The 25,270-nt window shown below is 35.3% G+C and overlaps 1 protein-coding gene across 1 annotated transcript in view; it reads left to right on the forward strand.

Annotated features, from left to right (window-relative positions):
* LOC129757907 (elongation of very long chain fatty acids protein 7-like) overlaps positions 1-25,270 on the forward strand; it is a 157,225-nt gene that overhangs the window by 117,636 nt on the left and 14,319 nt on the right. The window contains exons 2-4 of the mRNA XM_055755291.1: positions 4,720-4,910; positions 11,545-11,625; positions 11,756-11,918. Coding sequence (XP_055611266.1) covers positions 4,720-4,910; positions 11,545-11,625; positions 11,756-11,918 — 435 coding nt within the window. The remainder of the gene's footprint in view (positions 1-4,719; positions 4,911-11,544; positions 11,626-11,755; positions 11,919-25,270) is intronic.

Here is a 25,270-nt window from a genome sequence, read left to right on the forward strand (position 1 = left end):
GATAACTTTAGCTGGAATTCCATCCAGAAATCTTCCAAATCCATTTAATTTATAAGTTCTTATTTTGAAGTCTGTCATTCGAAATTATAAGCTTATAACACATTCTAGCGTGACGTGGCAACTTTTTAACAGGTTTTTCTTGCATAATTTGATAATTTTCCCACATTATTGAACAACCCTAACATATTATACAAATTCTTAAAGATTTTCAAAAACCCTATTCAACAAACTAATTTTGTATTTTTTTCAAAGTGCGGCTCCAAAATGCGGCGTAAAAATGACTTTTCCAAGAAAAATCGCAGAAGCCAAATTTCTTGTGTCCTTTAACATTGAGGCCAAAAAATATGTTCTAGAAATTTATAGCAAATGAATTTTCTCACAAACTTTCGTTACACTGCTTTAATCAAAACACGATAATTTATCAAGCTAAAAGAACCATATTTTACATGTGAGCATATAGATATGTATGACTAAAAATATTTCATTTATGCTTTTGGACCTCAGTGGAGAGAAGTGGGAGAGTATTTGTTCATACAAGAATTTAAGACAATGCACAATGGGGAAAAAAGTGTACAAACCGCGAAGAAATTCAATATCTTTCGTCCTACATAACTCAAATCTATGAAATTATACTTTCCTTTTGTGAAAATTTCCGGAAAATCGATTGGACATTGTTTCACACGCCGCACAAGCTCACGAACGGAGATATAGTGCCTTTTTAACCCCTAATTCCCCTATATTTTGTAAACATTCCAGAAAAACACTGATTCGAACCAGAGAATATTGAACCTAAACACACCAATCGTGTGTAATTTTTTCTGAGGAATCGAATGAAGGCTGTTTGAGCCACCGCACGCTTCAGAAAATGGAGTTATGGCTGTTTTACCTTCAATTCCCCTCAATTTTTCAAATTGATAAGAAAAAAAATGTTCAGACTTGAAAATTTTAAATTTATTGGGACGTATCTTTTGTGATTTTTTCCCAGGAATCCAATAAAGGCTGTTTAAGCCACCGCACGCTTCGGAAAATGGAGTTATGGCCGTTTTTACCCTCAATTCTCCTACAATTTTCAATGATTTCAGAAAAAAGCATGTTGGGACTTGAAAATTTTGAACCAAATTGGTTGTATCCTATGTAATTTTTTCCAAGTTATCCAACGAAGCCTATTTGAGCCACCGCACGGATTGGGAACAGGAGTTATGGCTGTTTTACTCTCAGTTGCCCAACATTTTTGAAATAGCTCAGAAAAAGCATGTTGGGATTTGATAATGTTGAACCAAATGTGTTGTATTTTGTGAAGTTTTTTTTAAGGAATCGAATGATGGCTGTGTGAGCCACCGCACGCTTCGGAAAATGGAGTGATGGCTGTTTTACCTTCAATTCCTCTCAATTTTTCAAATTTTTAAGAAAACGTATGTTCGGACTTGAAAATTTTGAATCTATTGGGACGTATCTTTTGTGATTTTTTCCAAGGAATCCAATGAAGGCTGTTTGAGCCATCGCTCGCTTTAGAAAATGGAGTTATGGCTGTTTTTACCCTCAATTCCCCTACATTTTTCAATGATTTTAGAAAAAAGCATGTTCGGACTTGAACATTTTGAACCAAATGGGTTGTCACATTTTTTCAAATAGCTCAGAAAAACATGTTCGGACTTGAAAATTTTGAGCCAAACGGAACGTACTATGAGTGATTTTTTTCGAGGAATGCAACGAAGCCTATTTGACACAGCGCACGCATCGGAAACAGGAGTTATGGCTGTTTTACCTTCAATTCCCTTTCATTTTTCAGAAAGTTCAGAAAAGCCATGATCGGATTTGAAAATTTTTTAACCAAACAAAACTTATCTTATGCAATTTTTTCCGAGGAATCCAATTGGCTGTTTTTACCCTCAATTCCTCTACATTTTTTCTGAAATCATAGAAAAATGTAGGGGAATTGAGGCTAAAAACAGCCATAACTCCATATTTCAAAGCATGCGGTGACTCAAACAGCCTTCATTGGATTCCTCGAAAAAAATTGCATAAGATAAGTCTCGTTTAGTTAAAAATTATCAAGTCCAATCATGATTTTTCTGAACTTTTTGAAAAATGAAAGGGAATTGAGGGTAAAACAGCCATAATTCCTGTTTCCGATGCGTGCGCTGTGTCAAATAGGCTTCGTTGCATTCCTCGAAAAAATTCACACATGATGCGTTCCATTTGGTTCAAAATTTTCAAGTCCGAACATGTTTTTTCTGAGCTATTTCAAAAATGTAAGGAAATTGAGGGTAAAACAACCATAACTTCTATTTCTAATTCGCGCTGTAGCTCAAATAGGCATCGTTAGATTCCTTGAAAAAAAAAATAAATAGGATTACAACTCATTTGGTTCAAAATTTTCACGTTCGGCATGCTTTTTTCTAAAATCATTGAAAAATGTAGGGGAATTGAGGGTAAAAACAGCCATAACTCCATTTTCCAAAGCGTGCGGTGGATCAACCAGCCTTCATTGGATTCCTTGGAAAAAATCACAAAAGATACGTCCCAATAGATTCAAAATTTTCAAGTCCAAACATACGTTTTCTTAACAATTTAAAAAATTGAGAGGAATTGAAGGTAAAACAGCCAAAACTTAATTTTCCGAAGCGTGCGGTGGCTCAAATAGCCATCATTCGATTCCTCGAAAAAAACTTCACAAAATACAACCCATTTGGTTCAACATTATCAAATCCCAACATGCTTTTTCTGAGCTATTTCAAAAATGTTGGGTAATTGAGGGTAAAACAGCCATAACTCCTGTTCCCAATCCGTGTGATGGCTCAAATAGGCTTCGTTGGATAACTTGGAAAAAATTACATAGGATACAACCCATTTGGTTCAAAATTTTCAAGTCCGAACATGCATTTTCTTATCAATTTGAAAAATTGAGGGGAATTGAAGGTAAAACAGCCATAACTTAGTTTTCCGAAGCGTGCGGGGGCTCAACTAGCCTTCATTCGATTCCTCAAAAAAAATTACACACGATAGGTCTGTTTAGGTTCAATATTCTCTGGTTCGAATCAGTGTTTTTCTGGAATGTTTACAAAATATAGGGGAATTAGGGGTTAAAAAGGCACTATATCTCCGTTCGTGAGCTTGTGCGGCGTGTGAAACAATGTCCAATCTATTTTCCGGAAATTTTCACAAAAGGAAAGTATAATTTCATAGATTTGAGTTATGTAGGACGAAAGATATTGAATTTCTTCGCGGTTTGTACACTTTTTTCCCCATTGTGCAATGATTGAAAAATTTATTTTAGCTCGGGTTTAAAAAAAATTATCATTTATGATTAACAATTTCAAATTCAAAATTCAGCACTCATTTTAATGAATGATTGTTTAATAAGGTTTTTATCTAAGTCGAAAATTATGTATGAATATATCAAAATTTAAAATATTTATTCAAAATTTCATTAATTATATTGGAAGGTGTAGAAAAGCACACTGGGTCAGCTATATAGTAAAATACTAAAATTATAAAATTCCAAATGACACAAACTTGTTCACTATGATCGGATCCAAAAAATCTTCATAATTTGCCTGAATTATGATTTCATACCTTTATTTAAAAAAAAAATTATTCAAATATGCTTTCCACATCAAAATGAATCTTTATTCATATTTATCCGAGTTGAAAAACGATTGAGAGCTGTTTTAAAATAAAGGATTTCAATGAATATAATTAACGTTTGCCTTTTGAGAAAAAAAGATATCTATTGTGTTTTTTTCCTGTTATATAAATTACGGGAATTCATAGATAAGTTTCTAGAATATTTAAGCTAAATGGATCCTCATCTATTTTTAAAAGCACAAAATAAAGATTTACAGTTCTCAGCAAAGTTGTTTAAAGGATCAAAATTTTCAATATGAATAATTTTTCATCGAGCATAATTTAAGTCAGATCCCTGATTTTTAAATTACAATATGTATCTCGAACAATAGAACTATTAACTTTCGAATGATGACTGATTAAAGAGAAATCAAGAGATTCAAAATCAGTTTTTGTTTTTCATATAGATTGGTTAGTTCAACAGTTATCAGTGATCAGGGATTATCAGTTTTTTTTTATACAAATTTGACTTATTTGATTGACAACAGTTATTGAAAGCTCTTGAAACATTGGCACCCAAAATGCTGTTCTTTTGTTAAAGATTATGTATTCATAATTTAATTATATCGAGTTTTAGAAAGACAACTAGCAAAGAAGTCCAAACTAACTTTTTCTCATGGAAGAGGAATTCCTTTAAACATAAGATTCAGTATAAAGCCTTATAGGAAAAATCCAATATTTGGGCATCAAAAACATCATAACATCTTGCAGTTAAAAGCCAACTACCGAGCTTAATTCAAGCTGAGACTCATTTCTCCAGTGTCACGTTTTCGTTGACCGTTAAGAATTTGAAATATTCATAGGTAGCACCAACTCAATGTTGTACACAATACAGCGTGCAAGTTTTAGATCCAAGTTATTTGCTTGCACGGAAGAAGTATGCGGGTGCTTGAAATATTTCTCAGAAGTTTTTTTTTTTTTTTTGTTGGGTACCTATCACTGCGACCAGTTAGTTGATCTATTGTAATATCAGAAGTTACTCTTCTTAGAAAGAAATTGTCGAATACATTAAATATAAGAGATGTAAAAAAATGAGCATAGCTCCTTGAAAAAAAGACTTACACAAGATTTTTTTTCTTTTTCTCTCAACAGATCCTCGTGCCAAACAGTTACCATTCATGGATAACCCGCTGCCAACCCTGGGAATGATCTGCTGTTACCTGCTTTGGGTCCTTCTCATAGGGCCGATGTATATGCGCGACAGGAAACCGATGGACCTGCGAAGGGTTATCATCTTCTATAACCTGTTCCAGGTGCTGCTCAGTGGCTACATGTTTTATGAGGTAAATTTGAGTATATATGTACATTGCTATGATTTTTCGGCATTTTCATTTTCAATTATCCATTTTTTTCTGAGCTTCTTTATATCAATGCAAGGTAATCACAAAAGATTGTTTTAACACTAAACATACCGGCACTCTTATTTTATTTTTTTTTATTTAAATAGTATTCCGTCTCACGACATAACTTGACGAACATAATTCCTAAAATTCACTCGGTTCATAGCAACCGTTCTCCAATTTCTCGGGCACCCCACGTTCGCCAGATCACGCTCCACTTGGTCTGACCACCTCGCTCGTTGCGCCCCCGCTCGTCTTGTTCCCACCGGATTCGTAGCGAACACCTGTTTTGCAGGACAGTCGTCCGGCATTCTCGCAACATGTCCCGCCCAGCGTATCCAGCCAGCCTTCACCACCTTCTGGATACTGGGTTCGCCGTAGAGTCGCGCGAGCTCGTGGTTCATTCCTACCGGTACTCTGTATATACCTATTCATACCGCCGGGGGTCAAATGACTCCTAACACCTTTTCCGCTAAAACTCTCTTGTTTCTTAACCGATTTTTTCAAAATTTATATTTTCGGAAAGCTTGTAACGTGACTCAAATATAGTTTACAGACAATATTGAGCTACAAACATCTATTTTAAAGTTATTCGAAGTCTAAGAAAAAAAAAAGTCCGAAAAAACATGCTTCGGGAAAAAGGCTGTAAGTCTGTTAATAAGTGCTCGAAGAAAAATTTACTTAGTGCCTGAAAAAGCTGAAGTTAAAAGAAATATGTTGCATGTGTAGGAAAAAAAAATCAAAGTTTTTTATGATCATGGCCACCAAAAGTGTAGAAAAGTGGTGTAAAAACGTACATTTTAAAGAATCAACCGCCAAAACTGTCCTAGTAACAGTAGACATGTTTTTAAAAGTAAATTGGAAAGTTGGCGTGATTTGTGACATTTTGGCATCTTTAGATTTATAAAACACGAAATACAGAATTCTTGAAGGTTATTTAAAGGAAGCTATTTTAAGGAAGTTTTATCAATCTACATTTTCTGAGACTATTCTTTCACTTAAATTTTGCTTTGCTCTGGATTTTGAGTATATTAACGCAAGATTTGGGCAATAAAACTATATGCACAAGAAAGGCCATTTCATACCGGTTCTAGTGATGTAATTATATTGGCGGTGCAATGCTTAAGAAATTATGATAAATATTTTTCTGAAAGTAAAACCAGAATATTTGCGCTAATGCTTGTTTGTTTTTTTTTCGTTTCCTTTCACCCGTCTTCGTGTGCGAATTGGCTTTGAGATATTGCCACCCACTGCGCCCGTCTGCCAAGCAAGAACTTGTGCTGACTTTTGAAAATTCAGGAGATACTTGCCTATTTTATTTATCATATTTTTGTTAAGCACTGTATTGACTATGTAATTACATCACTAGAACCGGTATAAAATTGCCTTTCTTGTACATACAGTTTTATTACCCAAATCTTGCGTTAACATACTAAAAATCCAGTGCAAAGCGGAATGTAAGTGGAGGAATAATCTCAGAATATCAAAATTGATAAGAATGTCTAAAAACAGCTACATTTGAATATCCGTCAAATATTCTATGTTTCATTTTATTGTAAATCTAAAATGCCAAAATGTCACAAATTACGCCAACTTTCCAATTCACTTTTCAAAAAATTTTTATTGTTACTGGAACGGCTTTGGCGGTTGATTTCTTAAAAAGTACAGTTTTTACACCTCTTTTATACATTTTTTGTTGCCATGGTCTTAAAAAACTTTGATTTATTTTCCTTCACATGCAACATATAGCTGTTAACTTCAGCTTTTTCAGGCACTAAGTAAATTTTTCTTCGAGCACTTATTAACAGACTTACAGCCTTTTCTCCAAAGCATGTTTTTTCGGACTTTTTTCTTAGACTTCAAATAACTTTGAAATAGATGTTTGTAGCTCAATATTGTCTGAGAACTTTATTTGAGTCACGTTACAAGCTTTCCGAAAATATAAAGTTTGTAAAAATCGGTTAAGAAACAAGAGAGTTTTAGCGGAAAAGGTGTTAGGAGTCATTTGACCCCCGGCGGTATTAATAGGTATGCCACATACGTATTTCGAAACTTACAAATTTAAAAAAAAATATTTTTATGAAAAAATACGTGCATTTTGAAAATAAAAATAGTCATGAAGAAAAATTTGCGAAAAAACAATTTTTAAAGGAGTTACAGTCATTTCAAGTAAAAAAAATGTCATTTGACCCCCTCCGGTAAAAATAGTGTTAAGAATGCTCATTTTGCGACATATAATTGAGATAAGTTTTTAATTATTTTTTTTTTTTTGATAATTCAATTCTTCAGTTGAAAATAAACGACACAAATTCGATTCCCTACATTCACTATTGGTTTATCATTGATCCATGTAGAAAAAACAAGATTTTTTTTCGAAATTAAAGACATTTTTAAAACTTTTGTTTACATTACACACTTATTGCACAAAATTCAAATTCTTTGTACCTCAAGCGAGAAAAATCTTTTTCCCACCTTAGCACAGTGATTAAAAATGCGAAAAACGTGATAGTTGCTTATAACTTTTTGAATTGACATTTTCGGTTATTGATGTCTTCGGAGAAGTTTGTCAGTAAAATCAGCTCTATAGTAAAACAATTTTTTTGTTTATTAATCCCCCTTCAAGTGAGATAAAACTTCTAACTTATCTACTAACTTCTCTACTATATAGACATCAACTAGTTTCAAATCAAATTTTCTACAGCTTTGTCCCAGATGTCAAGTTTAAAAAATAATTATTCTTCAAGCTATAGTCAAAATAAGAAACTTAACCTCTTAAAATCAGTTCATTAATAGAATCATTTATCATTTATCAATCAGTTTAATAATATATTCAAGAAAGTTGTGTGTCTAATGTCAAATTTAAAATGTGATACTGCAGAGCTATGTTTACAAGATTACCGAAAATATTGCTCTAATTTTACCAGCACTAGCTAGTAGAGGATACAAATGCGCTTTCAAACCTTTGCTTTAAAACTTCTGAAAGCGCACAGGGAAAAACTAAATGAAAACACACGTAGTAGAATGCGCTATAGTTTCATAGAAATCGTTGTTTTTAATGCAAACATAAAAAAGTAAAATTGATGTATCTCGCTTGGATATAAGTGGACACAGACGGTTGTAAAGGGTGATACGGTCAAAATTTGATCAAGGGAAAACGCGTGTAAATCGGTGAAATCGTTTATTTAAAAAATCAAGTTAAATTTCTTTTTCAAGATTAATTAGTATAAAATTCAGAAAAAATGTTCAGTTAGGCTTCCGCTTTTCCAAATCCGAATAGCCGGGCCTTACGCTTAACCCCTGCCATCAGATTTTGTACAGCCACATTGTCCACCTTCTTCGCCGCAGAAAGCCAGTTTGCCTTGAACTGCTGCTCGTTCTTGGCAGTTTTTTTTTGGTCTCTTTTAGGTTCCGCTTGACTGTAGCCCAGTATTTCTCAATTGGGCGGAGCTCTGGCAAGCTGGGAGGGTTCTTGTCCTTGGGAACCACCTGCACGTTGTTGGCGGCGTACCACTCCATGGCCTTTTTACCGTATTGGCAAGATGCCAAATCCGGCCAAAACAGTACGGAACAACCGTGTTTCTTCAGGAAAGGCAGCAGACGTTTATCCAAACACTCTTTCACGTAAATTTCATGGTTGACAGTCCCGGAAGCAATGAAAATGCTGCTTTTCAAGCCACAGGTTCAGATGGCTTGCCAAACCAGATATTTCTTCACGAACTTTGACAGTTTCATGTGCTTGAAAATATCTGCTACCTTTCCCCTTCTGCCGTATAAAACTCCTGTCCCGGAAGCTGCATGTAGTCTGCTTTGACGTAGGTTTCGTCGTCCATTACCACCTACCTTCTTGAAAGTCGATAGTCCGGCTCGTTTTTTGGCTCGATGCACGGTTGTAGACGACACACCCAGCTTATTTGCGGCATCTCGGAGAGAGAGGTTAGGGTTTCGCTTGAAACTACCGGCAACTCTCATTGGCGTCTCAGCGGCTTCCGGTTTTCGATTTCTCCCCGATCCAGACTTCTTGGCTGTCGAAAAACGTTCCCCAAACACTTTAATTACATTTTTAACGGTTGATTTGGCAACTTTTAGCGATTTTTCCAGCTTTGCGTGCGAGTAGCTCGGATTTTCGCGATGCGCGAGCAAAATTTTGATACGCGGCTCTTCTTCCTTGGACGGCATTTTGACAAATGAAGAGTGAATTCCAAAATCGAAATAGGAGCAACACTCTACACACACACCCTCAAAATGAGGGGTGTTCAGGTTTTTTAATGCAAAATTTAATGAAATACGTCAAGTTGATTTTGACCAAATTTTGACCGCATCACCCTTTACATGAACCTGTAAATGAACTAAAACCGTTTTCGTGGGACTTAAAAAATGATTTTTTTTGAAAGTTGACTTGATCCTTTTTAAATGAAGGCTTGATCCTTCAATCGGGATGCTCTAAACTTTGGCGAAAATCATTCAAAATCTATAGATAAAAGTTTCAACGACTTGTTTTTGGCTATATTTGTTTTCATTTCACAGTTTATAAGTGTCAGATGAAAAGAATTCTAAAAGTATGTCTACTACCCTATTTCATTGCATACTTAAAGGAGGAATTTTCTATTTTTCAGACAAGAGCACATTTTTTAGACCGTTTTGTCAGGAAATTATTCGATAAACAAAAGTTATTGGAAAAATATTTATAATTTCGAGCTGAGGAATGATCAACATGCATTCAGATGAAAAATATATCTTTTTGGACTCGAATGATTAAGTGAACCCATAATATACATTTTGGCAAACATTTTCCTACAAAAAAAGAAAGTTTACTATTGCTTTAAAAATACGGCATTGAGAAGTTCATATTATACTTTAACTATTGACAAATTAAAATAAGTATTTTTATTTTATTTTTTTTCGTATGAAAAACGTTTTAAATGATAGAAAAGGTGTTAAAATTAAATTTTGTTAGATTTTTCAATCTCAGTTCAATAAATCAAAAAAATTTTTTTTAATTGTTTATAAGATTACAGGTTTGTTGTTTAGATCAATCTGGAATTTTTTTTTTAAACATTTGACCTTTGTAAGACCTTTCAGTTTCAAGATATAGCTGTAGAATCAAGTATCCCCAGGGATCAAGTATCCTCATTCTCCCCTACAGGTACCTGATTATTAATAATCATTCTTGTAAGTTTCATCGACAAAATTGCACAACTTCAGCTATTCAGAACAAATTTGCGTCACAAGTCATCATTCATTTTATATTGTATTGCAAGAGAATTTCATCCTGAACACCATTATGCTTGCTTTAATGCGTTATTTTTTGCGCTAAAGAAGCTTTAATTATATTACTACGAGATCTAATGTTAGCAATATATTCTCAAAGAAATTAAAAAAATGTTTGTTTTGGTTGAACATTGCAAATGTGATTAGAAAGTTATACGAAGCTTCGTGATTCAAGTTTTGTAAAATTTTGAACTTAGATAAAGCAAACAAATCTGCATTTTTTTATTTCAAAATAATTCTCTAGCTTCTTTTAAAAATTCCATAGCACACCAACCAACTCTTTCAATTATTATGACTTAGGGTGCTAGAATTTTTTTCGCACTAATCCGGTCCGAAAAAATCTTAGCAATTTCATCTTCAAACCTGGCAAAATCCGGGCATTTGATTGAAAAAAAAAATTGACCCAAAATCAGGGCAACTTGGGTCAAAATTCAAGAATAATTCAACAAAAATCAAGAAAAAAAATTATTTTATTTCCATAGAAGCGCATCAGCGGAGTTAAAGTCATACTTTTTTACTTCCAAAAACCAAGGTTAAATTCGGGCAATCTGTCAAGTAAAATTTTGACTTAAATTTGATTTATCAAACATACTCTAAGCACATTTGTTTACCTTTTCATGCTTGCAAAAACAAATAATGTTTATGAAAAGTCATCGTACTATTTGGAATTTTTTTTTTTATGAGACAGGATTTCATGTTCCGATACAATGCATTTTAGGTCAATCTATTCATGCAGCAAATAACTTTCGGAAAACACTATTTAGTTATCTGCGCTGATCGAAAAAGTGAATTCTTAATGGATATCCAAAAAATCAAGTGCTGGTTATTTTTAATTCATTTTAATTTACCACCAATTTTTGCATAAGTTTTATCCCCAAATAGAAATTAAAAATCCGGTGAGGCACTAGCTAAAATAAGAACATAAATTATTTCAGTCTTGAATCAATTTTCAATGATTTACGTTAAAAATCTAAAACCTGAACCAATTGAAGAGTATTTCAAAATTACTTTTGATCAATAAAAAAAAGGAGTTTGTGCAATGAAACTGGTTTAAAACCTTTAATTCGCATAATGCTGATGCCAAAATAAAAGGCGATTAAACTTTATTTTTGACGCCATTAACCTATTGGATTATTTAACTATCCCAAAAATTCGCACTTCATTCTGGTTTTGTGCGCCATCAAGCATGGGCCATTGAAATGTGTCGCCCATTAAAATCGACCCTCTGTTCTGTTGCTGCTAATCTTTGTTAGGTATTTCAAACATTTTGATTTCCCTTCCTCTTTCTTCCTCTTCTTTCCTCTCGTAGCACCTGATGGCGGGATGGATTCGGGGCTACAGTCTCTCGTGCCAAACGGTTGATTACAACGATGGACCACTTTCTCGGCGGGTAAGTAAGCAAATTTAACGACCGTGCGTGAAACCACCTTTTTATGGGTTCGGTTCTTGAGTTTTCTGCTCTACGATTCTGTGATTTTTACCATTTTTCTTTCTTTTCATCCACCCTCCCTCCCTCACAGATGTTCAACTTGTGCTACCTCTACTACCTGTCGAAGCTGTCCGAGTTTGCTGATACGGTGTTTTTCGTCCTGCGGAAAAAGCAGTCCCAGATCACGGATTTGCACGTGTACCATCACTCGCTGACGCCGATTGAGGCGTGGATTCTAACCAAATTTATTGCCGGTAAGTGAGTCGACACCCGTCAGGCTTTTGGGCAGGCAGGTGGTCCCATCTGCGTCTCTCAGAACCAGATTTTGCTGCGGCGACGAAGGACTTTTTTATCGGATTCTGGGATTTCAGGAAAATTGGCGAAATGGCACACGTTTTGCATGGGTACGCACTTCGTCCCTCGCTCCTCCTTCCTCATGTCAAACAGCCTACCAGAAAAAAAAACACCTTTCGTAGGCAGCCAGTCAGTCACACAATCGAACAAGCCATTCTTCTTCGATCAATCCGGGGTGCACATTTACTTACCGACACATTTTCCGTTTTTTTTTTAATTTTTTCTGAGGGGGAGGTAAATGGGAGAGGTCAGAAAACCATTCGACACGTCAAGGGAGGGTTAACTATAGGTACTGCGGCAGTTCGTGGTGACTGCACAACCGAAATCAGGGGCGTCCATTCGAGAGGGGCAATGGATTTTTAGAGCTTTGTTAATATTATGTTTGTTTGCTACTTTTGAACTGAGGATTCAGTGTTATTCTAGTGAATGAATAGCATTTAGGAATAACAGTATTTTCAGCGTTGGGCGTTGAATCGTTATTGAAACTTATACACGTAAAATTATTTTTTCTGTGCGCATTTAAAAACAAAAATCACGAATTTACTTTTGTCCTCGAAGACCCGGTTTTTCCCTACAAACTTTCTTAAACTGATACATCAATCTTATGAATTAGGTTACGTTGACTGCTTAAAGGGTGATACGGTCAAAATTTGGTCAATATCAACTTGACATATTTCTTTCAATCTTGCATTTAAAAAACCTGAAAACCCCTCATTTTGAAGGTGTATGTGTGAAGAATGTTGCTGTCAAAATGCCGTCCAAGGAAGAAAAGCAGCGTATAAAAAATCCGAGCTACTCGCACGCAAAGCTGGCAAAATCGCTAAAAGATGCCAAATCAACCGCTACAAATGTAATTAAAGTGTTTGGGGAACGTTTGTCGACGACCAGGAAGTCTGGATCGGGGGGAAATCGAAAACTGGAAGCCGCTGAGACGACAAAGAGAGTTGCCGGTAGCTTCAAGCGAAACCCTTACCTCTCTCTTCGAGATGCCGCAATTGAGCTGGGTGTATCGTCTACAGCCGTGCATCGAGCCAAAAAACGAGCCGGACTATCGACTTACAAGAAGGTAGTGACTCCAAATCGCGATGATGAACAAAATACGACGGTCGAAGTGCGATCCCGGAGGCTGTACACGACGATGCTGACGAAGTTTTCTGCGTAGTAATGAACGACGAAACCTACGTCAAATCCGACTACAAGCAGCTTTCGGGACAGGAGTTTTAAACGGCAAAAGGAAGGGGAAAGGTAGCAAATATTTTCAAGTACATGAAACTGTCAAAGTTCGCGAAGAAATATCTGGTTTGGCAAGTCATCTGTACCTGTGGCTTGAAAAGCAGTATTTTCATAGCTTCCGGGACGGTCAACCAAGAAATTTACGTGAAAGAGTGTTTGAATAAACGTCTGCTGCCTTTCCTAAAGAAACATGGTTGTTCCGTACTGTTTTGGCCGGATTTGGCATCTTGCCATTACGGTAAAAAGGCCATGAAGTGGTACGCCGCCAACAACGTGCAGGTGGTTCCCAAGGACAAGAACCCTCCCAACACGCCAGAGCTCCGCTCAATTGAGAAATACTGGGCTATCGTCAACCGGAACCTAAAAAAGACCAAAAAAACTGCTAAGGACGAGCAGCAGTTCAAGGCAAACTGGCTTTCTGCGGCGAAGAAGGTGGACAAGGTGGCTGTACAAAATCTGATGCCAGGGGTTAAGCGTAAGGGCCAGCAATTCGGATTTGAAAAAGCGGATGCCTAACTGAATATTTTTCCTGAATTTTATACTAATTAAACTTGAAAAAGAAATTTAATTTGATTTTTTAAACAAACGATTACACCGATTTACACGCGTTTTAGCTTGGCCAAATTTTCACCGTATCACCCTTATTTTTAAGAAAAAAAATTATGTTCGGGCAGTTTTTGATTTTTCGTCTTCGTTACTCAACTTTCCTCATTCACGTCAATACTCAAGAACAAAAATATTTCTCCTTTTAATGTTTTTTTTTCTTTCAGTATTTTAGTGCTGCAGAACTAGTCTTTTTTCCTTATTTGATGAAATTTCTTTAAAAAAAACTGCTGAGCATATTCATCCTACAACTTTATAATGGCTTTAAACGAAAAAATGTTCTCAAGGGCTTAAAAATGCTGAGCTCACCTTAAGTCAAAAATTGTTTTGATAAAATTTTGCTTCATCAAATAAAAATATTTTTTTCGAACGTCTTAAACACGGATTGAACAATGTTGATGTGCTTCGGCGAAATATATTAGATTCAAATCACTTTTTTCTTAAATTTTTCTGGATTATTGTCTGGAATCAGCTTACATTTTCAGTTTTTGCCAGCGTTTAAAAAAATTTCCCAGAATTGCCCAAAATTGCCCGGCTCGCATGCGGCCCGCGGGACACGGTTTACTCATCCCTGCTCTAGTGCTTAAAATAACCCCCATTAACGCGTAATATTAGCGTTCAACTAACTGAACGATCGCCGAGCCTGAAAAAAAAAAAAGGTCAGTTCGACAAAATGCCAGAAGTTTATCTTGTTTCGATTATTTATTCCAGGGTTTTTACAAAATTAGCTCGGTTTTTGAGTTGAATATTTTGACATCATATGACCATATTTTGCTAGGTTTTTAGATAAAATATCCCGGCCCGGATTCATGCATTATTAATTTTTTATTGAAACTTAATTTCACAAAATAAAACACAACACCAATTAATCCAGTAGATTTTGAGATATTGAATGCCGAGTTTTGGTGTATCCTGGATTATAATTCCTCGTGATCCGAAATCACATCAAATGCAGGGAATTTGATGCAGGCTTTGAAATTCAAATTAAGCTAAAAATACTAAAAATACCAAAAACTCACAATAAATAAAGAAATTAATTTTTTTAAACCATTTTCGCACTAATGAGCATCACACATACTCGAATAAATAAGAATTTATTTTGATACGATTCAAAATAAATCAGAATCAAAGTTTCAAGTCAATGCAATTTCCGGAAGTCATAGAAAAATTGTTTAAAATTATTTTCCTTACATTTAAACTAGAAATTTGCTTGAAGATAAATTTTTAACAGTCTTGTTTAAAAATTTGAAATCAATATTTTCTAAACACAACAAGAGATTTTGAATAAAACAAGAATTTGAAGCTTTGGACATAAGAATTAGTACACAATGTAATGTGCACTTGAGGCTAGCCCAAGTAACAAAGATCAAGCCAATTGGCTTTTTTGAGTTTTAATATTGTTTTATGAAGACTTTTCGATGGCGTCCAATTTCTAATTCGATTTTATTGTTACATAGGAAATGCTTCATTTATCGTATGTTTTAAAAGAGCCCAGAAAGTTTTGCTTAAACTTGAATAAAACACTATCTCACTATCACTATCTAAAACACATACTTTCCTTATTTTATTAGAGCTTTGGTACCAGTTTTAAAAATGCGCTCAATGCTCTTTTAAAACTAGCAATCAAGCCAAGTTGAAAAACTGTTTTATTGGAACAATCGAGATGAATGTAAACACGCTTAAACTTTTTTTTTCCTCTTTTTGAGATAGCATAACCTGTTTTAAAAGGATCGAAACTCAAAATTGAGAAAAACGTGCTATCAAAATGAAATAAATTAACACAGCTAAATTCAGCTGAAAATTTAAACAATTCTGATGTATCCGCATTCAAATTTCCAAACAACTGTAAATCGTTATTCGCTCATTTCTTAGGGTTCGAATAAAAGCACACTGCGAATAAACGTTTTTTAGAATCGATAAGAATAAATGTACAAGACAATTTATTTACAAGTACGCCGAATAAAGTACTTGTTTTATTTATTTATCCTTATCTCTCAATGCGAAGTTTATCTATATTTGCGTCATCCAATCAAGAGTTAACAAAATTCTATCCGGATCAACCGCTCATGAAAAGTTCTAGAAGAATGCAGCCACCGGCTTCTCCTCAGCAAAGATGGAGGAATTGAGCTTCATTACAAGTGAAAATGCTCATTCTACTTTTACCAGCCTCAACAAGTTTCAGATCATATAAATAGTCAGAATGAAGACTACTAGCAATGGCCGATCATTGAAAATTACGATTTATTTGAAGCGTAACGTGGTTCTGATTATCGTAAACAAAATATCCGAAGCACGTTTTATAAAATAGTTTTATCGCTTCCAATTGCAACAAAAATCATTATGATATGTTGCATTCTTTGATATGTTGTATACTATTAATAATATCGTTACCTAAATCGTTAGCATACTGTTTGCAGAAAAGTTCTCCTATACAACTGTTTTAACAGTTACATAACCTAATTACATATTCAAAATACAATTATTTCGGAATTCGCGATTCAGGCAATGTATTTTACAATTTCTATAATCGTTTGCTTAACGTGTTATCGCGCTTTATCAAATCGTCGTTTGACGATTTAAGAAATCGTTTGGTTATAATCCTCAATTATACGGGTTATTATTAAGCTTTAAGGGCAGGCTTTTGATTACAGAAAATAATCTATTCCTAAACAGTCTGAGATTATTTGATATCAATACCTACTTGTTGTTTAAATGTAATTGACCATCCTCTAATCATAGTCAAAAGGAAACAAAACGAAAAGTTTCATGAATGTGTTTTGCCAAGCAACAAATAGAAATGTTCTCTTTATTGCGAAAAACTTATCTTACTCAAAAATGGATGAATCCATCATGAGCGTGTATTCCATTTAGAAAAACGTCAAATGAAGCTGGGATTCAAAGTCTCTTTAAACCATTTTAAAACTGTTTGTTGAAATTGTTTTATTGCATAATTTTTCAAACCGGCAAACAACAATTTTAAAACTGTTTTACAACTGCCTTAAGATGTTCAACATTAAATTACTGAACGCCGTGTTGATTGTGAAATTGAATTGAATTTACTGACGCCATCTTGCTGGAAATAATATTAGAATACTAAAAACTAGACATTTTCAACAAATTTGACAATGTTTGCGGTACTATTTGTTGTATAGGTAATGAATTTTAATGCAAAACAAAAATGGAATCATTTGAGCAAATTTAAATAATACTTAAATTATTATTTTTCAATTAAATAAATTCTTAAAATTGTGTCAACCTTGATTTTCTTTGAGGCGCGCATATGTTTTGATGCTATTTCGTATATATTTCACCAGAAATCTGAGGTTGCATGAAGTTTCATGCTAAGGCATATTAAAAATGAAAATGAAAATATTTTTAAAATAATTTAAATGCAATCTTCACTAATCACCAAATGCTTGAGAGAGTAAGTGATAACACGAGAAAAAAACGGAACAGAAAGCTCAGTATCAATATCTTTATAGTATCTACCAAATTTCACAGCTCCTACCGTAAAATTCCTATCAGATTCCTTGACGTAGTTTTAAAAGAGCTGTGGATAGTCTTAAGAGAGCTCTGAAAGGTTTCTCAAGGCTATGTCTATAAGGTCGAATAAAACTATTCTGTGGGATGTTTTATTATAGCGTATAGAATTAGCTTTAAAAACGTTAACAAATGTTATGTTTGCTTTAAAGTAGTTGTGCTAAAGCGTAGAATGCGCTTTGGCTTATAAAGTAGCTTTAGGAAATAATCTTAAGCGAACTGTTAAGGTTGGAATAAAACTTAAATTGTTACTTGGCTAGTTTTTTTTTCAAGTTTCCTTTATTACATCTTTAATAAACAGGATTAAATTGATAATGTATTCACTTTACACTTTATTTGATCATCACAGGCTTGACTTACTTCTCTCATTTCCATTTAGTTCACTTTTCAATTTTATTCGTTTGCCTCAAGGTGTTCATGATTGTATATTTTGCTTGTTGTAGGCGAAATGAAATCGTAAATCCGTTTTGGACACCAGTCATTATCGCCAAATCGCCTCCACTTTTGAAGCTATATGCTATTTTGGTAAGTTAAGTACGATTATTCCTTCTGGTATAAGCGTTTCTAAATCCCTGTTGTTTCTGCGGTATACCTAGTTAAATGTTTGCTGGGGACAACGTCTATGTCTGTCTATAAAACAAATACTTAAACTTGTTATATGTCTGATCCCGTATACAAGTCAACCATTTTTTTTGTAGTTTCGCACTTTGAGTCTCCTATGTTGTCACTATGTTGTTGAAGCAACCGATCCTCTGACAGATTATTTAGAAGCTTCTTTAACTGGGACGCTTAGAAACAGTGCTGAAACATCAAACGAAACCATCCCTCTGAACTTTGAACCATTTTGGCACTTTTTCTGTGGGTGCGTTTACGCCTGAAATTATCTCCCTCATTTCATTCCTCGGTTTTCGAATCTTGGGTAAACCTTTGATTCTGGGGACAACAAGGGCTTGATTTCTGGCTACTACTCTCTACGGATTCGATAGGGCCTCTCATCTATCTTATTTTGAGTCAACTGGTTGTTATCAGTTTTATTCAAAAAACACCGGTTTCATTTTGAGCTCTTTAACCTCATCAAGCACATTCTTAGTCGAGTGTCCTTTGATACCTTTCCTAAGGACTTTTGCTACTTCAGGCCTCGTACAGTCCTCTTGGGTTGGAGATAACTTGCTAGACCTAATAGCTTTCTCGACATCCAGGACATCCTGGACAAGTTGAATGGATCTGCTGAAAATTGTACCCCTCATTTCATCCACCGTTCGTCGAATAACACCTTCTAAAGGGTGATACGGTCAAAATTTGGTCAATGGAAAACGCGTGAAAATCGGTGAAATCGTTTATTTAAAAAATCAAATTAAATTTCTTTTTCAAGTTTAATTAGCATAAAATTCAGGAAAAATATTCAGTTTGGCTTCCGCTTTTCCAAATCTGCATTGCCGGGCCTTACGCTTAACCCCTGCCATCAGATTTTGTACAGCCTCCTTGTCCACCTTCTTCGCCGCAGAAAGCCAATTTGCCTTGAATTGCTGCTCGTCCTTAGCAGTTTTTTGGTCTTCTTTAGGTTCCGCTTGACAATAGCCCAGTATTTCTCAATTGGGCGGTGTTCGGCGTGTTGGAAGGGTTCTTTTCCTTAGGAATCACATGCACGTTGTTGGCGGCTTACTACTCCATGGCCTTTTTACCGTAATGGCAAGATGCCAAATCCGGCCAAAACAGTACGGAACAAACGTGTTTCTTCAGGAAAGGCAGCAGAAGTTTATTCAAACACTCTTTCACGTAAATTTCTTGGTTGACAGTCCCGGAAGCTATGAAAATGCTGCTTTTCAAGCCACAGGTACAGGTGGCTTGCCAAACCAGATATTTCTTCGCGAACTTTGACAGTTTCATGTGCTTGAAGATATCTGCTACCTTTCCCCTTCCTTTTTCCGTATAAAACTCCTGTCCCGGAAGCTGCTTGTAGTCGGCTTTGACGTACATATGTTTTGTCGTCCATTATCACGCAGTCAAACTTCGTCAGCATCGTCGTGTACAGCCTCCGGGATCGCGCTTTGGCCGTCACGATTTGGAGTTGCTACCTTCTTGTAAGTCAATAGTTCGGCTCGTTTTTTGGCTCGATGCACTGTTGTAGACGATACACTCAGCTTATTTGCGGCATCTCGAAGAGAGAGGTTAGGGTTTCGCTTGAAACTACCGGCAACTCTGTTTGTCGTCTCAGTGGCTTCCGGGTTTCGATTTCCCCCCGATCCGGACTTCCTGGCTGTCGACAAACGTTCCCCAAACACGTTCCCCAAATACTCACATCCTTCAATTTATAAGGTGATAAAAATGTAACAATTCTAAGAAAAGAGATAGTTGACAACGCTCAACTAAACAGCTTATTTGTGAATTATTTAAACAGTATTCAACTACCAGAAAGTGTTGATGAAGGCCTACAAGAAATCACATCAACTTACAATCGCTTTGTGAAAGTTTCTACTCGAACACTTATAAAAGGGTAAAACTTAAAGGCAATTGCTGTCCGTGGATGACATTTAACCTTTGGACACTCATCAAAATAAAAGATAATTATTTTAAACGATCAAAAAAGCATCCTAATGATATCAATTTAAAAGAGATGTTAATTCATTTAAATAAAAAAGTGAGTTCGAAAAAACAAGAATGTAAAAGGCTCTATTACGAGCGCTCATTAAATAATTCTCCGCATTCTAAGCTTTGGAGAAACATAAATACGCTCTTAGGTAAATCTAAAAAGACTTCCTCAATCAACCTTTCAGATGAAAGAGGTGTTATAACCAATAGTACACAGATTTGTGAGAAATTTAACAAACACTTTTCCACAATTGGAAAGAACCTTGCTAAAGAGATTCCAATAGACACTGAAAATGATCATTTGTCTCAAATCGCACAGGTAGAAAATACAATCTTCTTACGACCCGCTAATGTAAACGAGGTTCGATTAGTTATTTTTTCACTTAAAAATAAAAAGGGTCATGGACCAGATGGCTTCCCTGTTAATGTCCTAAAAAATAACCATGAAACATTCTCGTACATACTCACACAATTTTTTTTACCAAATTTTAGAGTCAGGAGTTTTCCCGAACTGTCTAAAAATTGCGAAAGTTATCCCTGTTTTTAAGGCTGGCGATTCGCTTGACGTCAATAACTATCGTCCTATCTCGACCTTAAGCGTTTTTAGTAAAGTGTTCGAGAAGCTTCTTGTTAACAGAATTGTAGACTTTCTAGATCAGAACGATATATGTACTCTATAAACTGCAATATGGATTTAGATCAGGTTCGAGCACTCAAATTGCCATCTCAGAATTAGTGGACTCTATCATATGTAAAATAGAGTCAAAAAATATTGTTGGGGCATTGTTTTTGGATCTCAAAAAAGCTTTCGACACTCTAAATCATGACATATTATTGTCCAAATTGCATAAATACGGTATAAGAGGAATAGCAAATAATATCCTTCGTAGCTACTTAGAAGATCGCAAGCAGTTTGTGGCTATTGAAAAAACAAGAAGCGAATTAAGAAATATTGATATCGGTGTACCACAAGGGAGTAATATCGGGCCATTACTTTTCCTCTTATATGTAAATGATTTATGTAACCTTCAACTTAAAGGAACAGCACGTTTATTTGCCGATGATACAGCAATTTTTTATTCAGAAACTTCACCTGATATTATAATTCAGCACAAAGAAGACGACCTAAAACTGCTTTCAAAATATTTCAATTCAAACCTACTTTCACTTAACTATACAAAAACCAAATACATGTTGTTTCGTTCTTCACATAAAAAACTACCTCGTACTAATGACCCAACTATGAATGGTAATACGATTGAGAGAGTTAGTTTTTTCAAATACTTAGGAATTTACTTAGATGAAACTCTTTCATGGAATCGTCAAATTGAACACCTGGAAAAAAAAATTACTCCTCTTTGCGGTGTTCTTTGGAAACTGAGAAATTTTGTTCCACAACATGTTCTCTTTAAATTTAATTTTGCGTTTATTCACTCTCATTTGAACTACCTTATTATGATATGGGGAAGAGCCTCTTTGTCCCACTTACAGAAACTTCAAACGCTCCAGAATAGATGCTTGAGAAACATTTTAAAGCTTCCTTTGTTATTCCCTACCCTTCAGCTATACTCTTTAAGAACGCATAACGTTCTTCCAATATCTAAACTCTGTGATTTGCAAACTGTTATATATGTCTATGATAATCTACACTCAATTGAAAATATTCAAAACCTTCATTTTACTACGGGGTTGCGAACTCATAACACTCGCCAGTCAGATTTCTTGCAACGAAGCCGATCAACAACATCATTAGGGCAAAAAATAATTTCGTTTATTGGACCTACTAAATACAACACCTTACCAACTGAAACTAAAAATATAACCAATCGTTCCATGTTCAAAACCAAAGTGATACAGCTTTTGAAAGAAAAATTGAACCATTAAAACAGTCGATCATCAACCAGTCTTTGTTTGTTTTGCTTACCTTTTGTACATTTGTAGCGATATTTTCAAATAGTATTATTCTTTAAAAATTTTGTAGTTTGTAATTTTATCATATTAAATTATTGAACATAACTTGATAAAATAAGCAAAAAATAAATAGTGTAATAGTAAATATAGTATAATGAATCTCTTCAAAGGAAATTATTTTCCATTGAGATTCATATTATAGTCAATTTAGTTAAATAATACATTTCCTCGCACGACATTAAAAAATTTTTGTGTTCTCAGCATGATTAAAATTTGCTCGCGTTAACTTTTATTATCATTGCTGCCAGACATGCGGAGAACAGTAGCGTCCATTACCAGGGGGCTCAATTGAGCCTTTTGGTGTGGAGGAGTGTGGTGGGCCGCTACAAAAAAAAAAACACTTTAATTACATTTGTAACGGTTGATTTGGCAACTTTTAGCGATTTTGCCAGCTTTGCGTGCGAGTAGCTCGGATTTTCGCGATGCGCGAGCAAAGTTTTGATACGCTGCTCTTCTTCCTTGGACGGCATTTTGACAACTGAAGAGTGAATTCCAAAATCAAAATAGGAGCAACATTTTACACACACACACACACCTTCAAAATGAGGGTAGTTCAGGTTTTCTAAATGCAAGATTGAAAGAAATACGTCAAGTTGATATTGACCAAATTTTGACCGTATCACCCTTTAGCGCTAAGTTGAACATCGTTGTACAGGATAGACCATCGTCTTTTCGAAGCCCTCTGCGTGATTCGTATCAACTCCAACTGATTTTCATAGGGGGACATGCCCTATTATGCGCCACCTAAGCGAATCGCTGATTTTCTATGTATTCCATGTACAAATTGTGTTAAAAATGGGTGTAATCGTTGAAGAAAAGTGTTTTCTACAAATGCCTATGATTTTTTACTACTCGAATTGCTATAGTTGCATCAAAAACTTGATTTTTAAAAACCATATTCAAAGCCACAGAACAAAACTGTGTTGCAAATATGAGCCGCTGTGTATTCAATACGCGCATAGCAGCCGAACACACCCGAAAGCAGCCGAAGACCGAAAACACACCAATACTTACAGACACTTTGACTGAAAAGAAAACCAAAAATGGACTAATCAAAATTCACAAAAAAAATGGAAAAGTAGATTTTTTGTGCTGAAGTAACGCTCAAAATATGGTTTTAGACTTTTTGTTCATTTTCAATGAAAATTGTCCTTTTTGAAAAATTAATGCTATTTTCAGCCTACTACGATTGGCGCGTTATAACGAGCGCATGGGCCGTGATAGAACATACCCATAAAAAGCATACCTTAGCGAGTTCAGTATGATTTTTTAGCATAAAGAGAGTCGGTAATATCCCTCTAGCATCCTTAATACACGCACACAGACGACGGCTGAGCTGACGTATTTTGAGCGGTCATCAGTTCGTGTTCGATTCTTAGCGAGACAGGGCGTGAGTAGGGGAAAGGTTTCCTAAATGGGCTTATCGAGTTAAATGACCCTACGGCTGTTTTATGAAATGGCCGACTAGACAGCTTATCTGACCAATGCATTTTGAGGGTGATACGCTTAGAACATAAGGCAAGAAAGAATTTTACAAACTCAAAAAAATTTAAAAAATCGTACAAGATTTTGATACATTTTGATGTAATATTTCGACTTTTAAAAGTTATACGTAAAGAAGCTCAAAACAAAAACTAGGATGTTTTTTGTTTCTTTCTCAAATGAACTTAAGAAATTAAACATATTTCAGCTTTTGTGGAGGTTTAATAATGATTATATAGTGGAATAATAGAGTGTTTTTGTAAGCCCCCATCATGTTTGTAAAAAGCCTCCATCCTAAAATAACAGGTTAAATTGAATAAATAAATGATTTTTATAACTGAACCTTCAAATCTAAGCTCTGAATAACATCTTAAGAAAGAATTGAAGATCCAAAAACAGATTTGATAAAGTTTTTCTCATGGATGAACTGCCTCCATAGTATGGCAACCCTAACTTTTGTTTTATTCCATTAAATTATAATATACATAGATTTTTCTTCACGACCATTTAAATCACCGCTGGATGTAATTTTTCGGGGTTTCATTTGTTGATTTTGTTCGGTGATGTTTTTTAAAAAAAATCGCTAGTTTTACGTTTCGGCCTACTTTATTCGACCATCTTCAGAAAAAAAGCAATTTTTCCGCCTGCTAGGGCCGTCTCTCTGCTCTAACTGGGCGTCAATCTGTTGCTGCTGCTGCTGCTAGATGTCGTCGGGGCGTCTTGTTGAAAATTTAAAAAACAAGACGCCCCGACGACAACTAGCAGCAGCAGCAGCAACAGATTGACGCCCAGTTAGAGCAGAGAGACGGCCCTAGCAGGCGGAAAAATTGCTTTTTTTTCTGAAGATGGTCGAATAAAGTAGGCCAAAACGTAAAACTAGCGAATTTTTTTAAAAAACATCACCGAACAAAATCAACAAAAGAAACCCCGAAAAAAATATAGATTTTTCTAAAACGTCAGCTGTTTCCGGAAATTATTATTTTCTAGCAGTTTCAATGAAATTATAGGAAATATTGCCCAAAAAACATAAATTTTGTTCAAAACATAAATAGGCGCATTTAGCCCGCACGGTTTGAGGTTCGGCATTTTAGACAACACTTATAAGAAAATCGTTTTCTTGGAAACAGAAGAAATTTTTAACATAAAAGTTACTCCAATGTATAGAAAACAGATGCCTGCACACGTGTGTATAGTTTTTGTACACATATTCGATGTGATATTTTATTAAATCAGTGTTCTGCTTAATAGGCGCATATAGCCCGCTCCTCCCCTATATTACCTTTGCATGAAATCTATCGTGCATACCTTAAGATTCTACATTGGGCGCCACTGAACTCTCTCCTTGGGGGCGAACATCGAAAGCGAAATCCAAACCAACCTGATCCCTTGTGTGCACGTCGAATCCATCGTTGCTGAACCTGAAATCGGTATCCCCAGCTCGGTGACAATCGAGTGTAATCGAAATTTATGCCACTCACCGGCAGCTGAACCTCCCCATTGAAGACCTGCCTAGCCACCATTCACGCATTCGTGTTGCTTCCCTGGCCCTCAGAATACTTACTCAACCGTGCTGCGGAAAATATGCCCATCGAGGAATCGATACCAGTGAAAATGGTTCTCTGTGCTCGTTTTGCTTCCCAGAAGTGTGAACCGTTACAGGCTAGAAGCTTGATCCAGTAAATTGAGCTTTTAGTATTAGGATTCGATAAATGCTCCTCTGTATTTAGTTGGATGTGAGAAATTTTATAAGTTTATCGCCTAAGGTGGTGATATGATTTAATTATTATGTGATTGGAAGATATTATCATTAAATTTTAATACGTTTCAATGTTAA

Source organism: Uranotaenia lowii, chromosome 3, assembly GCF_029784155.1.
Source record: "Uranotaenia lowii strain MFRU-FL chromosome 3, ASM2978415v1, whole genome shotgun sequence".
NCBI classification, from domain to species: Eukaryota; Metazoa; Arthropoda; class Insecta; order Diptera; family Culicidae; genus Uranotaenia; species Uranotaenia lowii.